Genomic DNA, 16,216 nt, shown 5'->3' with positions numbered 1-16,216 from the left:
GGAAGTCAAGTGAGGTGCATGTGACCTCTACTTAACGGACGTTTATGAGTGTTTTAACAGAGGGATGAAATTGGGAATACAAATTGCATTTAGGGATGACTTAAAAATGATTTTGAGGGAGAGAGACTAAAAAAAAGAAAAGGGTCAAACACGGGGATGAATTTGATAATTTTGTCTTTTAAAAATTTAAAATAAAAAATAGACACACACCGTGCAGATATATATGAGAGTCCAAAATCCAAACATCAAAACACACCGCCCGTAAAATGGACCAACCACCACTCACGTCATCAGAACCACCGTCAACAACCACCACACCTCCTCCACCTATCGCCGTCCCCGCCTCACCGGAACAAGCACCGCAACAATCTCCATCACAACCACAACCGCAGCAACCACCTTCCACCACCGCCACATCAACATCATCATCCCTATCACAACCACCTTCACCCCTAAACCCTAACCCTAGCCCTAAACCCCCAAACTCACCAATTTCACCACAATCATCACAACCGCAACCTCAAAATCCAATCCTCAGAACTCCATTTAACCGTCCGTGGGCACCAAATCCATCTCCATTCTCTCATTTTTCTTCAATTCCAAATCATTCAACCGCACCTTCTTCTTCTTCAATCACACATTCACCACGGCCTGGCGGTATGGCCATCGGAGTACCAGCACCGCACCCTACCACGTCGTTTTCATCACTAACTCCACCTTCATTTAGTACTACCAATCCACAGGTTTGTCTTACTTTATTCCTTAATCCATGTCATTATTTGATACGGAGTATGTTGTGTATATCTCTGTACATATACACAGCCTATCTAAATGAGGTTTATCTTATATTGAATCTGAAAACATGTATAATGAAAAGATGTGAAACCTTGTGTTGTAGCTCACGTGGTAGTGGCCTGACTTTCTTAGCGAGAGTCGGGAGTTCGAATCACGTGGGGTGCAGCATTGCACACAAGGTTGCTCCTTTACCCTTGAATTCCACCCAAGGGTGCCTTCAGCACATCGCGTTGCGGGGCAGTGGGGAGAGGGGGGTTTTTACCGCCCATGCCCTCGGATTGGGCCGGGTTTCCTCTTGGGCAGCAGTTGGGGACGGGTTATGCAACTGCAGGAGATGAATATCTGCCGTGGGTGGTTAAGTCCCCCTGATCCCGCATTGTTGTTCAAAAAAAAAAAAAGTTGTTCACTAATTTGTTTTATTTATTGATTTATGTGTAAATGTAATATAATGTGTTGTAATTGTATAGGTAAGACAATCAATATCTGGAATGATGGGATCACTTGGTTCCGGGTCATCACTGAGGCCAAGTGGAGTTGCTGCATCGCTTCCACAAAGGCCTCTTCAGTCTTCTCTTAGATCGCCGACAGGTGCTAATAATCAGTCAACGGCTCCACAAGTCAGTATCTTTTTTTGTTATCTACTTGTTTTAGGGTTGAATTTCATTGCCATGTGATGCTATCAAATAGTTAATTGTTAATTATTACTTCTAGGGTAAAGATCACAAGATAATGAGTAGCTAATAAATGAAAACACTTGCCTATTTTTTTGTTAAAGCAAAATGAATTGCTAAGTAAAGCTGGCAGAAGTACATAGATGAGTAGGATTGTTATAAGAGAAGGTTGTTGATGTGCACCGCAAAGGAGATGTTGTGTGCTTATATTTTAAGAGACTAATTCACCCATTATAGACGCATTATATAAGGGAGATTTTGATTAAAAAAGAATAGAGTATGGGCTCTAAGTTTTTTCAAATGAAAGAACATTTGATAGGTTTGGTATAAAAAGACAATGCACACTTTTCCTTTATGTTCTGTTTGTTTAAAATTTTTTGTCATTGTGTGGGTGTAATAAATAATCCATGGACTTAATGTAAACAGACATGGCATACCAAATAGTTTGGACTCAGGTTCACTGATTTGAGACCTAAATCTGAAGTTTTTCGTTGTACCAAGCTCTTGTACCATGTTAGTTGCTTGTCTGTGTCATGCCCCACATCTATTAGTTTGATTAGTAGCCGTGAAAAATTTCAAATGTTTCATGTTGGTATTAAATGAAAGCAATTGATGTCTGGTTTAAAAAACTAACCTAAATTGAATAGGAATTGAAATTAGAAGATAGAGAAAAATAAAGTTGAAATAACTAGAGGAAATCCACTAATTCAGTAGTTCTGTTAGTAGACTCGAAAGATATTGCATGTATAACTCGTTTGACTTTTTTTAACCAAGCTTCGTTGTTTAAGAAATACGGAGTATTTAACAGAAGATTGTAGTCACCAAAATATTTTAATAAACATAATAAGTTTTCTTATATATTATTATTCACTTATTAAAAAATAGAATAGTACCCACTCAATCAAAATTGTCGGACTAGCCACATCTCCCCTGCCGCTGATCATCTGATAATCACCAGCTGCTCTTCTTCTTGCCTTCCATGGAGTCAGCCCTCTGGCGACCATTGTTGACCTTTCCCACCATTTTCGGATACCTTTTTCTTACTCATTTGACAATCAAATTCAGTGCATCTCGACTTAATTATTATTTGTAAATATAAGACAGTTATATATGGAGTAATTCGGAAACCGTTTTCTCGAATTATTTTAAAAACAGCCAGGTTTCCAACCTGCTTGGGGCGAATTTTTTTGGTGATCAGGGAAGGGTTAGTAGGTTATTGTTACACGGAGTATTCATTGAATTAACTATGAGTAAAATTATATAAGATAATGTTTTTAAAAAATATATTTGAAAGTACGATGCTCTCTTAAATACTTGCTACATACAGTCTTCCAAATAACTCTAATTTGTGTTGTATGTTACTGTTGTGTGCTTGGTGAACTTCTATGAACTATCTTCTTTCTTTGACATCTAAATGATATGATTTCACTGTCAATCCTCCATATCGTCATTGATATGCTCCTTTAATGCTCATCTACTTGTGGTCCTTGTTTATTTATCTCACCTCTATTAGCTATACATTTTTACCTTTTAGTGGATCTTTTGTAGACAGTAATATTAATGAGTCCATCAATTTGTCAGAGTTCATACAATATTTTTATTTTTTAAAACGTGATTTCTGTTCACTTGGATTGGTCATATGTTGAATCACTTATATTTTCAATCTGAATTAATAGTTGTTTGATTTTGTACAGAATTTCCAAGAACATGGACATCCAAGACTACCATCAGTAGGATCTCCGGGGGCACCAGCACCTACCACGTTGCAAAGCCCCCAGTCTCACAATCAGCCGTGGCTGTCGTCTGGATCACAAGGAAAACCGCCTCTGCCACCGTCCTTCAGACCACCTATGAATCCTCAATTAATGCAGCAGAGACCCCACCTACCACCTTCACAACAACCTGCCATGTCAGCATCAACTCAACAACCTCAAACATCTTCCTCCTTACAGTCACAACCATCTTCATTGGCACAGCAGCCACAAGATCATTACTCATTACCACCATCACGGGTCCCACAAACTTTGACCCATCAGCAACAGATGGCTCGGAACCGTGGATTGGGTAACCAAAGACCATTCACACCTTCTATGGGACCACCTAGCTCAGTCGCACCACCAGCTGCTGTGGAGCCTACTGAGTCTTGTAATAGAATCATAAGCAAGAGAAGCATCCAAGAAATAGTTGCTCAGGTAACTTATTTGGCCACCTTTAGCTTGGTTTTTGTGGTCTGTAAATTTTTAAGATGCTGCTTACCTGGTTATGCTTTTGAAAATGAAAAGCAATGGTTTAAAGTTTAATTGTTAACATGTAATTTCGTTCGAGCTTTCAAACTGCTGATCATTCTCTTTACCTACCTTTCTTTAACAGATTGATCCAACTGAACGATTGGATCCGGAAGTGGAAGACATTCTTATTGACGTTGCTGATGAGTTTGTAGAATCCGTGAGTCCTATTTGCTTCTACATCTTAAGTAGAAAAAGGAAACATTATGCATCTGTTAATTATATAATTTAATACCCCATATGTCTGTGTACACCTCCTAGTTGTGATTATGGAGTTAAAACATAAAAAGGTCTTATGCTGGGTAACGTTTAAAACTTTCTCTTCTCGAAAGGTACTAATAGCTGCTAAGATACTGCATCATGGTTTTTTTTTTCACACTCGTTACAAGTTGCAAGACCCTATTATGGTTCCTTCATCGGGCCTCTTTGCTATGTGATGTAAATGTTTAGGCTTTGAAATTTTTATACTATTACTTGTTAGATCATGATTTACACCTAGAATTTGATTGTTATATTATATTGTGGAGTCATATGGTCTTATAATTGCGTCTGTTTCTGAAGATTTGTTGAGGAAGATTGGTAGTGAAATTTGCTTCTGATGAATACTTTGTGGCTATATGATTTGAATATATAATAACCTCTTCTTGGCTGATCTTTCGTATGTCTGATGGGTATTATATTGTACTTGCTCCAGGTAACAACCTTTGCTTGCTCTTTGGCCAAGCATCGTAAATCAAATACACTGGAGTCAAAGGACATTCTCTTACATCTTGGTAACGTTCATATACATTCTTTTACTTATTTTAAATTAGGAACAGTTACTTTAGTTCCTTTTTTTGTCATAGTTCTAAACAACCTGCTTAAAATTCATAACACTATATCCCAACTTTTTGCATACTATTCTAACATAAGGTAAAAATCGCATAAACGACAAGTGTGCCATTATTATTAGAATTGTATTATCAGAACTGGTCAAAATCCAGTATTTTGAACTATTTTGCAGTCTTTTTTGCGAATTAGAGGGGTAATTGGTGAAAGTTTAGCGCCAAGTCCTTAATAAAAGATTGCTAATAATAGTTTTTTTCTTAAAATTATGATACTGACTATAAGGTAAAATTGGTTGTTTCAGAAAAAAACTGGAACATGAGTCTTCCTGGGTTTGGTGGAGATGAAATCAAGTGCTACAAGAAACCAGTAAGACCTTGCCTATTGATATTTGGTTCTTCTTTGTTAAAAAAGATTCACATTTAACTTCCGATTTTCTAATTTACGTGTTTGGTTCAGTTTGGTAATGATGTTCACCGAGAGCGACTGGCTGCGGTATGTACATTTGCTAAAGGTTATATGGTCTAGTAATCACTTGCACTTGTAGTTATTTGATCCAAAAGAAGTTAATATAGCTTTTCGATTGTTGCATTGTAGATAAAGAGGTCGATTGCAGCTGCTGCTGAGACACCAAATACAAAGAGTTCAGGTGGACAGGTTGGTGGTGGGGCTAAAGCTCATCCCGTTAAAGCACCTGGCCTCGTTATCGGTTCTCCAAACCCGAAGGCTCGTGAAGCCACATAAACCATGTTACTCTTTAGGCTTACAGATCCGGTAGAATAGGCCAGTTATTTAACTCCTGAAAATTAGGATTGATGCAAATGTTGGTAAATTATAGGTGGCTTTATAAGGGCTGCATCTTCTGAATAGCAAAATTCTGTAATATTTGGTTATTTTAATCGGTTTTGGTAGATTTAATCAATGTTTAATTTATATATTAATATTAAAATCAAAAGTCTTTGTGTTCGCATTCCAAAAAAGTTACATAGTTTCACCATTTTGGTTCAAACTATGTGGGTGCCCTCGCGATGCGCGTTGAAGACGTTTAATAAATTCGATAAGACGTTTAATAAATTCGATAGACAAAGGAACCAAAGTAAATTGAGTAAAAAATCTCCGCCATTGTTTGTGGTGCTTTATGCATTGTTTGTAGTACCTTGTGTATAAGCGATTGCATTTGTACCACTTGCATTGGTTTCAGTACTTCTTGCGTGGTACTTTACGCGTTGTTTGTAGTACGTCTCGCATTCGTTGTGGTACATTGCTAGTAACTATTTTACATTTTAGTAAAGGTAGTAACGCGTTGTTTGTAGTACGCCTCGAATTCTTTGTGGTGCATTACTAGTCGCTATTTTACATTTTAGTAAAGGTAGTTACATTTTAGCAAAGGTAGTAATGTGGTGTATTACTATTCACTATTTTATTTTTTAGTGAAGGTAGTAATAATAATAATAATAATAATAAAAATAATATATTATTAAAAAGTGGTGGACAAACGTTTCAGTTATATCGGATTGTCGTTTTGAGTTTGCGCGCACATTACAAGCGGTTCCTCAACTTCGACTACATTTACACAACGACACCTCAAGTTTACACTTTTTCAGGGGTAAAAAGTGTAAATATATAATTTTATTAAAATAAAAGAAACTAATTTCACCCGAATTTATAACGGGCCCTATCTTCTTGCTCGGTGAGAGTTCAATTTTTCAGAGACCACCGTTCAACTCGAAAAAATCTTGCGAACCCAACGGGACTAACTATACGCGAAACGGACACTTCTAAAAAAAACGCTAAATACAATGACAACCCGTATCTTCCCGCTCGACACGAGTTAATTTTTTTCCGACGGCACCATCAAACTCGAAATAATTTTATGAACAAAACGAAACTAACTACGTTCGAAACGGACACTTTTTAAAAAACGCTAAACACAACGGCATCTAAAACGGCGCTTAACACATGGGCCGTGTTTCCTTCTGTAAATACACAACACTACGTTAAATATGAATACACAGGCCGAAAGCCCCCGCCGCAACGCGCGGGCCGGTCCGGACTAGTTACCAGTATATTTGAAGCCCAGATTGATACAAGTTAGAGAAAAAAAATTACACTGTCATGTCAACGTAATTTCCTTTTACAACTCAACATTATTACACCCCATCGAATGGTCTAAACCGCCTAAAACGTTCGCTATTATTGTTTGTTATGATATGATGGCCACATCCAAATTTTATAAATCAATATAAAGAAGATTGTCTTTAAAAACCTCTTACTTCTATTATATTTATATTTATTATCCTAACAATAATTGAATAAGAGCAATATAGGGAAATCAGCCATTTATATGAAAATTAACAATACGAATCATATTGAAACATACTGAATTATTATAAAAATAGTGAAGTATTTGACACAACCAAAGTTTGACCTTTGTTTTGCAGTTGATCAACAACACCAACATATACCTTAAAATCTGAAATGAGACATTCAGATCTCATCCATTTGATAAAAAGCAGTTAAACCAACTTTCGTAAGTAATGACGTCATCTATTTTCTTGGCTGAATCTTGAACCATATGTACCAACTCTCTCCTAATCAACCCAAGTCTCCACCTTTAAATCCCCAAAAGAACCCCAAAACAATTTTCATCATGGCTGTCGTTCACTCATCAACTACATTGCCCGCGACACTTTCATGGTATTGCTCATTGTTCTTTTTGATAATGTTGGTTTTGAGTTGTTGTGATCAGTCTTTTGATACTGAAAATGAAACAATGTTGAAACGGGTTTACACATTCGACGCTAGTTATGGGCCGTGTGACGAGATTTATGTAGTTCGCGAAGGAGAGACGTTGCATACGATTAGTGAAAAGTGTGGGGATCCTTATATTATTGAAGAAAATCCTCATATTCATGATCCTGATGACGTGTTTCCAGGACTTGTGATCAAGATTACACCTTTCAATAACAAGTAGAGTTGAGGATACATATGAATATATGATGTTTCTTTTTCTTTTTCTGTATTTTGTTGTATGCAAATAAGATTGGCATTTGGCAGCTGGATTTTTAACAATGTAGAGTTGTAGCAAATTCTTATTTATAGTTTCATGATGGAAACATTGTAATAAATATATGTTTTATGATCATTTCATTTTACATATTTATAATAATAATATTCCGTACCTATACATTTAATTTAGAGAAAATTAGTGAAATATGCAAAAATGATTCTTTCTTACAAAAGGACTCCGTATAATACATTTTCAGGGCAAGTGTCACATATCTAATGAACTAATTCGCCTAGCTCGCCATTTGTAATGTAATGGTGGTGTAGGTGGGTTTGTGGTGTGAATTTTTATTGACGATGTGACAATGTGGGTGGAAAATATGAAGTAATTAGTGGCAAATTTAGAAATATTAGTTACACATATCAATGATTAAAAACACAAAAAGTTTTCTACTAGATGGTTTATTTCAATGGTCTCACTAAAAAAAATAAAAAATACACTATTTACTGGTGTCAGGAGTTGTAAACCCAAATATTTTTTTCCCATTATATCATGTATTTCACTAGTGTCTTGTTCTATCATTTGAGCAATACTAGATCCGCCCCTTGAAGTAATGTTGTGTGAGTTTGGGTGTTGGTTGGAAGTAATCTGATAATGTGGTAAAATATAATTAGGATTTGAGTAAAAAAGAGGATATATAATAATTTTTCGAACCAATCAAACCAAACTCACGACCGTGGCTTTCGATGTGGCATTCCCACCCATGCCTCCACTCACGCCCCATTACGTGAAAATTTACCATGGCTTTTTGTGCTACCTAAGATCCCACGACGTGACTTGTGTACCGTTACAAATAGTCTTAGGCGAACAAGGAACTTCGTTCAACAAATGTAATGGAGCCATGTGTACTTTCCCTTGGCCTAAAATGGCTTGAAAAAGCTAGACGTGTTTTTCAGTGTGATTTGTGAACTAAACATAAGTTAACGTGAGTTTCAAACAAACGTTAATGTTAAAAAAAAAATAATAATAATAACAACGAGGACCACCAAAAGAATTACTCACCACCCAATCATATATGTTACACGTGTTAAAGATGTTTCACCAATTAAATGACATAGGATATGTTCTTCTTGTAGTCACTCTTGAAAAGTACGCCTTAACAATTGTCATAGGACAGTTTCATACAACGATACCATATTATACTTTCATATTTTTCCTCTAATTTTTATCTTTGATCTTTGATTATGTATTTTTTTTTTAAAGGCACGTTGTTGACATCGAATACTCTAATTTATAACCCGAACTCATTACAGAGATCTGAACCTTATCTAAGTGAATTATGTATGTTACGGAGTATATAAGAAAACAATGTCCATGTTTTGTGAAACGACCCGTCCAAATCTATAAGGACGAATACAATAACATATGATTACATCGCGAGGTATTTGACCTCTAAATGATACATTTTACAAACATTGCATTCGTTTTTAAAAAGACAAACTTCCATTACAACGAAAGTTGACAGACATGCATACTATCTCATAGTATATCCAAACTATGAATGACTTCTTATCAATCTTGATGAACTTAATGACTCGAATGCAACGCCTTTTGAAATATGCCATGAACGACTCCAAGTAATATCTTTAAAATGAGCAAATACACAGCGGAAGATTTCCTTAATACCTGAGAATAAACATGCTTTAAAGTGTCAACCAAAAGGTTGGTGAGTTCATTAGTTTATCATAAATAATCATTTTCATAATTTTAATAGACCACAAGATTTTCATTTTCATTTCTCATAAATATACATCTCATATCAGGCATTTCGCAAACTGCATAGAGATAAAAATCATTCATATAGTGAACACCTGGTAACCGACCTTAACAAGATGCATATAGAATATCCCCATCATTCCGGGACAACCTTCGGACATGATAAATTCGAAGTACTAAAGCATCCGGTACTTTGGATGGAGCTCGTTGGGCCCGATAGATCTATCTTTAGGATTCGCGTCAATTAGGGTGTCTGTTCCCTAATTCTTAGATTACCAGACTAAAAAGGGGCATATTCGATGCGATAATTCAACCATAGAATGTAGTTTCGATTACTTGTGTCTATTTCGTAAAACATTTATAAAAGCAGCGCATGTATTCTCAGTCCCAAAAATATATATTGCAAAAGCATTTAAAAAGTGAGCAAATGAAACTCACTATACGATATTTTGTAGTAAAAATATGCATACGACGATACTGAACAACGCATGGTTGGCCTCGGATTCACGAACCTATATCAGTTGTATATATATTAACACATATCTCATTTAATCAACTAAGTTTACTTATATTTCATAATTTATTAAAGTTAATATCTTTACATATAATTATACTTATAATAAATATATGATATAATTTAATTAATGTTATATTAATAATAATTAGTTAGTATATTAAAAACATATTAGTATGTTGTATTAGCTTACTTGTAATATATTTTTATATAGATAACATTTGTTTGTTAAAAAATAATAATTATAATAATACTAAAATAATAATAGTAATGATAAAATAATAAAAAAATATAATACTTTTAATAATAATGATAATACTACTACTACTACTACTACTACTACTACTACTACTACTACTACTACTACTACTACTACTACTACTACTACTACTACTACTACTACTACTACTACTAATAATAATAATAATAGTAATAATAGTAATAATAATAATAATAATAATAATAATAATAATAATAATAAAGATACTACCTTTAGGATTATATAAGCTTTTCCAAAAAAAAGCCTCTCCCCGGGCTCGAACCTTCGACCTATCGTTTCGCCTAAACCACTCCCAAATCATTCCTCTGTTTGTTTATTTCTGATTTAATTCTCAGGTTACATCTATTTAACCATTACATGGCTATTTTCATTTTCTTCCAAAAAAAAAACCCATTTAACCATTCAATCATCGTTTCACAGCTACATCATCATCGCTAGCCTAATTTATCTTCTCATCCTTATTAATCTCTGTGAATCATCATCACAATATTGTTACTTGCTGCAATATCACGAACTCATCATACTCATATCATTATCACGAAGCATTATCGACTTAAACTTCATCTAATCATCATTTTGTCAATATCGCGTATCATTATCATTACTATTGTAGTGACCCGAACTTTTCCATGTTTATATATATATTAAATGAAATTGTTAGTTTACATGATTAAGTGTTTCCAACATGTTAAGAAATCAAACTTGTTAAGACTTGATTAATTGAAATAGGTTTCATATAGACAATTGACCACCCAAGTTGACCGGTGATTCACGAACGTTAAAACTTGTAAAAACTATATGATGACATATATATGGTTATATATATAGTTAACATGATATTATGATAAGTAAACATATCATTAAGTATATTAACAATGAACTACATATGTAAAAACAAGACTACTAACTTAATGATTTTGAAACGAGACATATATGTAACGATTATCGTTGTAACGACATTTAATGTATATATATCATATTAAGAGATATTCGTACATCATAATATCATGATAATATAATAATTTAAAATCTCATTTAATATTATAAACATTGGGTTAACAACATTTAACAAGATCGTTAACCTAAAGGTTTCAAAACAACATTTACATGTAACGACTAACGATGACTTAACGACTCAGTTAAAATGTATATACATGTAGTGTTTTAATATGTATTCATACACTTTTGAAAGACTTCAAGACACTTATCAAAATACTTCTACTTAACAAAAATGCTTACAATTACATCCTCGTTCAGTTTCATCAACAAATCTACTCGTATGCACCCGTATTCGTACTCGTACAATACACAACTTTTAGATGTATGTACTATTGGTATATACACTTCAATGATAAGCTCTTAGCAGCCCATGTGAGTCACCTAACACATGTGGGAACCATCATTTGGCAACTAGCATGAAATATCTCATAAAATTACAAAAATATGAGTAATCATTCATGACTTATTTACATGAAAACAAAATTACATATCCTTTATATCTAATCCATACACCAACAACCAAAAACACCTACAAACACTTTCATTCTTCAATTTTCTTCATCTAATTGATCTCTCTCAAGTTCTATCTTCAAGTTCTAAGTGTTCTTCATAAATTTCAAAAGTTCTAGTTTCATAAAATCAAGAATACTTCCAAGATTGCAAGTTTACTTCCAAGTTTTCTAAATCCAATCCAAGTAATCATCCAAGATCAAGAAACCTTTGTTACATACAGTAGGTTATCTTTCTAATACAAGGTAATAATCATATTCAAACTTTAATTCAATTTCTATAACTATAACAATCTTATTTCGAGTGAAAATCTTATTTGAAATTATTTTTCGTGTCATGATTCTGCTTCAAGAACTTTCAAGGCATCCAAGGATCCTTTGAAGCTAGATCCATTTTTCTCACTTCCAGTAGGTTTATCCAAGGAACTTGAGGTAGTAATGATGTTCTTAACATCATTCAATTCATACATAAAAAGCTGTCTTATTCAACGTTATAAACTTGTAATCACTAGAACATAGTTTAGTTAATTCTAAACTTGTTCGCAAATAAAGTTAATCCTTCTAACTAGACTTTTAAAATCAACTAAACACATGTTCTATATCTATATGATATGCTAACTTAATGATTTAAAATCCGGAAACACGATAAACACCATAAAACTGGATATACGCCGTCGTAGTAAAACCGGGGGCAGTTTTGGTTGGGATAATTAAAAGCTAAGAAGAACTTTGATTTAAAAGCTATACTTCTGGAAAAATGATTTTTCTTATGAACATGAAACTATATCCAAAAATCATGGTTAAACTCAAAGTGAAAGTATGTTTTTCAAAATGGTCATCAAGATGTCGTTCTTTCGACGGAAATGACTACCTCTTTCAAAAACGACTTGTAACTTGTATTTCCGACTACAAACTTATACTTTTTCTATTTAGATTCATAAAGTTAAGTTCAATACGAAACCGTGGCCACTGGAATCACTCAAAACGGATTAGAAACGAAGAAATGGCGAGTAAAACAAGATTGATAAAAACTACTCATTTTACCTACGTGAAAGTTAGTAATAAATCTATTCCAACCATAACCTAATCAACTTATATTGTATATTATGTAATCTTGAGATACTATAGACACGTATACAATATTTTGACCTATCATGTCGACCCATCTATATATATATATTGCGGAACAACCATAGACACTCTATATGTGAATGTTGGAGTTAGCTATACAGGGTTGAGGTTGATTCCAAAATATATATATAGTTTGAGTTGTGATCAATACTGAGATATGTATACACTGGGTCGTGGATTGATTCAAGATAATATTTATCGATTTATTTCTGTACATCTAACTGTGGATAACTAGTTGTAGGTTACTAACGAGGACAGCTGACTTAATAAACTTAAAACATCAAAATGTATTAAAAGTATTGTAAATATATTTTGAACATACTTTGATATATATGTATATATTGCTATAGGTTCGTGAATCAACCAGTGGCCAAGTCTTACTTCCCGACGAAGTAAAAATATGTGAAAGTGAGTTATAGTCCCACTTTTAAAATCTAATATTTTTGGGATGAGAATACATGCAGGTTTTATAAGTGATTTACAAAATAGACACAAGTACGTGAAACTACATTCTATGGTTGAATTATCGAAATCGAATATGCCCCTTTTTATTAAGTCTGGTAATCTAAGAATTAGGGAACAGATACCCTAATTGATGCGAATCCTAAAGATAGATCTATTGGGCCTAACAAACCCCATCCAAAGTACCAGATGCTTTAGTACTTCGAAATTCATATCATATCCGAAGGGTGTCCCAGAATGATGGGGATATTTTTATATATGCATCTTGTTAATGTCGGTTACCAGGTGTTCACCATATGAATGATTTTTATCTCTATGTATGGGATGTATATAGAAATATGAAATCTTATGGTCTATTGTTACGATTTGATATATATAGGTTAAACCTATAACTCACCAACATTGTTATTGACGTTTAAAGCATGTTTATTCTCAGGTGAATATTAAGAGCTTCCGCTGTTGCATACTAAAATAAGGACAAGATTTGGAGTCCATGTTTGTATGATATCATGTAAAAACTGCATTCAAGAAACATATGTCGATGTAATATATTTCTATTGTAAACCATTATGTAATGATCGTGTGTAAACAGTATATTTTAGATTATCATTATTTGATAATCTACATAATGCTTTTGAAACCTTTATTGATAAAATAAAGGTTATGGTTGTTTTAAAAATGAATGCAGTCTTTGAAAAATGTCTCATATAGAGGTCAAAACCTCGTAACGAAATCAATTAATATGGAACGTTTATAATCAATATGAACGGGACATTTCAGTTGGTATCCGAGCGTTGGTCTTAGAGAACCAGAATTTTGCATTAGTGTGTCTTATCGAGTTTCTTAGGATGCATTAGTGTAGTGACCCAAACTTTTCCATGTTTATATATATTAATTGAGATTGATATTTACATGATTAAATGTTTCCAACATGTTAAGCAATCAAACTTGTTAAGACTTGATTAATTGAAATATGTTTCATATAGACAATTGACCACCCAAGTTGACCGGTGATTCACGAACGTTAAAACTTGTAAAAACTATATGATGACATATATATGGATATATATATAGTTAACATGATACTATGATAAGTAAACATATCATTAAGTATATTAACAATGAACTACATATGTAAAAACAAGACTACTAACTTAATGATTTTTAAACGAGACATATATGTAACGATTATCGTTGTAAAGACATTTAATGTATATATATCATATTAAGAGATATTTATACATGATAATATCATGATAATATAATAATTTAAAATCTCATTTGATATTATAAACATTGGGTTAACAACATTTAACAAGATCGTTAACTTAAAGGTTTCAAAACAACACTTACATGTAACGACTAACGATGACTTAACGACTCAGTTAAAATGTATATACATGTAGTGTTTTAATATGTATTTATACACTTTTGAAAGACTTCAATACACTTATCAAAATACTTCTACTTAACAAAAATGCTTACAATTACATTCTCGTTCAGTTTCATCAACAATTCTACTCGTATGCACCCGTATTCGTACTCGTACAATACACAGCTTTTAGATGTATGTACTATTGGTATATACACTCCAATGATCAGCTCATAGCAGCCCATGTGAGTCACCTAACACATGTGGGAACCATCATTTGGCAACTAGCATGAAATATCTCATAAAATTACAAAAATATGAGTAATCATTCATGACTTATTTACATGAAAACAAAATTACATATCCTTTATATCTAATCCATACACCAACGACCAAAAACACCTACAAACACTTTCATTCTTCAATTTTCTTCATCTAATTGATCTCTCTCAAGTTCTATCTTCAAGTTCTAAGTGTTCTTCATAAATTCCAAAAGTTCTAGTTTCATAAAATCAAGAATACTTTCAAGTTTGCTAGCTCACTTCCAATCTTGTAAGGTGATCATCCAACCTCAAGAAATCTTTGTTTCTTACAGTAGGTTATCATTCTAATACAAGGTAACAATCATATTCAAAGTTTGTTTCAATTTCTATAACTATAACAATCTTATTTCAAGTGATGATCTTACTTGAACTTGTTTTCGTGTCATGATTCTGCTTCAAGAACTTCGAGCCATCCAAGGATCCGTTGAAGCTAGATCCATTTTTCTCTTTTCTAGTAGGTTTATCCAAGGAACTTAAGGTAGTAATGATGTTCATAACATCATTCGATTCATACATATAAAGCTATCTTATTCGAAGGTTTAAACTTGTAATCACTAGAACATAGTTTAGTTAATTCTAAACTTGTTCGCAAACAAAAGTTAATCCTTCTAACTTGAATTTTAAAATCAACTAAACACATGTTCTATATCTATATGATATGCTAACTTAATGATTTAAAACCTGAAAACACGAAAAACACCGTAAAACCGGACTTACGCCGTCGTAGTAACACCGCGGGCTGTTTTGGGTTAGTCAATTAAAAACTATGATAAACTTTGATTTAAAAGTTGTTATTCTGAGAAAATGATTTTTATTATGAACATGAAACTATATCCAAAAATTATGGTTAAACTCAAAGTGGAAGTATGTTTTCTAAAATGGTCATCTAGACGTCGTTCTTTCGACTGAAATGACTACCTTTACAAAAATGACTTGTAACTTATTTTTCGGACTATAAACCTATACTTTTTCTGTTTAGATTCATAAAATAAAGTTCAATATGAAACCATAGCAATTTGATTCACTCAAAACGGATTTAAAATGAAGAAGTTATGGGTAAAACAAGATTGGATAATTTTTCTCATTTTAGCTACGTGAAAATTGGTAACAAATCTATTCCAACCATAACTTAATCAACTTGTATTGTATATTATGTAATCTTGAGATACCATAGACACGTATACAATGTTTCGACCTATCATGTCGACACATCTATATATATTTCGAAACAACCATAGATACTCTATATGTGAATGTTGGAGTTAGC

General features: G+C 33.3%; 2 protein-coding genes across 2 annotated transcripts; both read left to right on the top strand.

Moving 5' to 3' along the window:
• Positions 1-252: 252 nt before the first annotated feature.
• LOC139852938 (transcription initiation factor TFIID subunit 12-like) lies at positions 253-5,489 on the top strand. Its single transcript, XM_071842283.1, has 8 exons — positions 253-743; positions 1,263-1,412; positions 3,161-3,658; positions 3,837-3,911; positions 4,446-4,524; positions 4,881-4,945; positions 5,036-5,071; positions 5,174-5,489. The coding sequence occupies exons 1-8, from the start codon at positions 267-269 to the stop codon at positions 5,318-5,320; spliced, it is 1,527 nt and encodes a 508-aa protein (XP_071698384.1). The 5' UTR covers positions 253-266; the 3' UTR covers positions 5,321-5,489.
• Positions 5,490-7,226: 1,737 nt separating this feature from the next.
• LOC139854880 (uncharacterized) lies at positions 7,227-7,550 on the top strand. The gene has a single exon (XM_071844154.1). It carries the CDS (start codon positions 7,227-7,229, stop codon positions 7,548-7,550), a length of 324 nt encoding a protein of 107 aa, XP_071700255.1.
• The last annotated feature ends 8,666 nt before the right edge of the window (positions 7,551-16,216 follow it).

This window comes from Rutidosis leptorrhynchoides, chromosome 6 (assembly GCF_046630445.1).
Source record: "Rutidosis leptorrhynchoides isolate AG116_Rl617_1_P2 chromosome 6, CSIRO_AGI_Rlap_v1, whole genome shotgun sequence".
Classification (NCBI taxonomy): domain Eukaryota; kingdom Viridiplantae; phylum Streptophyta; class Magnoliopsida; order Asterales; family Asteraceae; genus Rutidosis; species Rutidosis leptorrhynchoides.
Note: the sequence above shows the minus strand (reverse complement) of the source record. Positions and strands in the feature narration are given on the sequence as shown.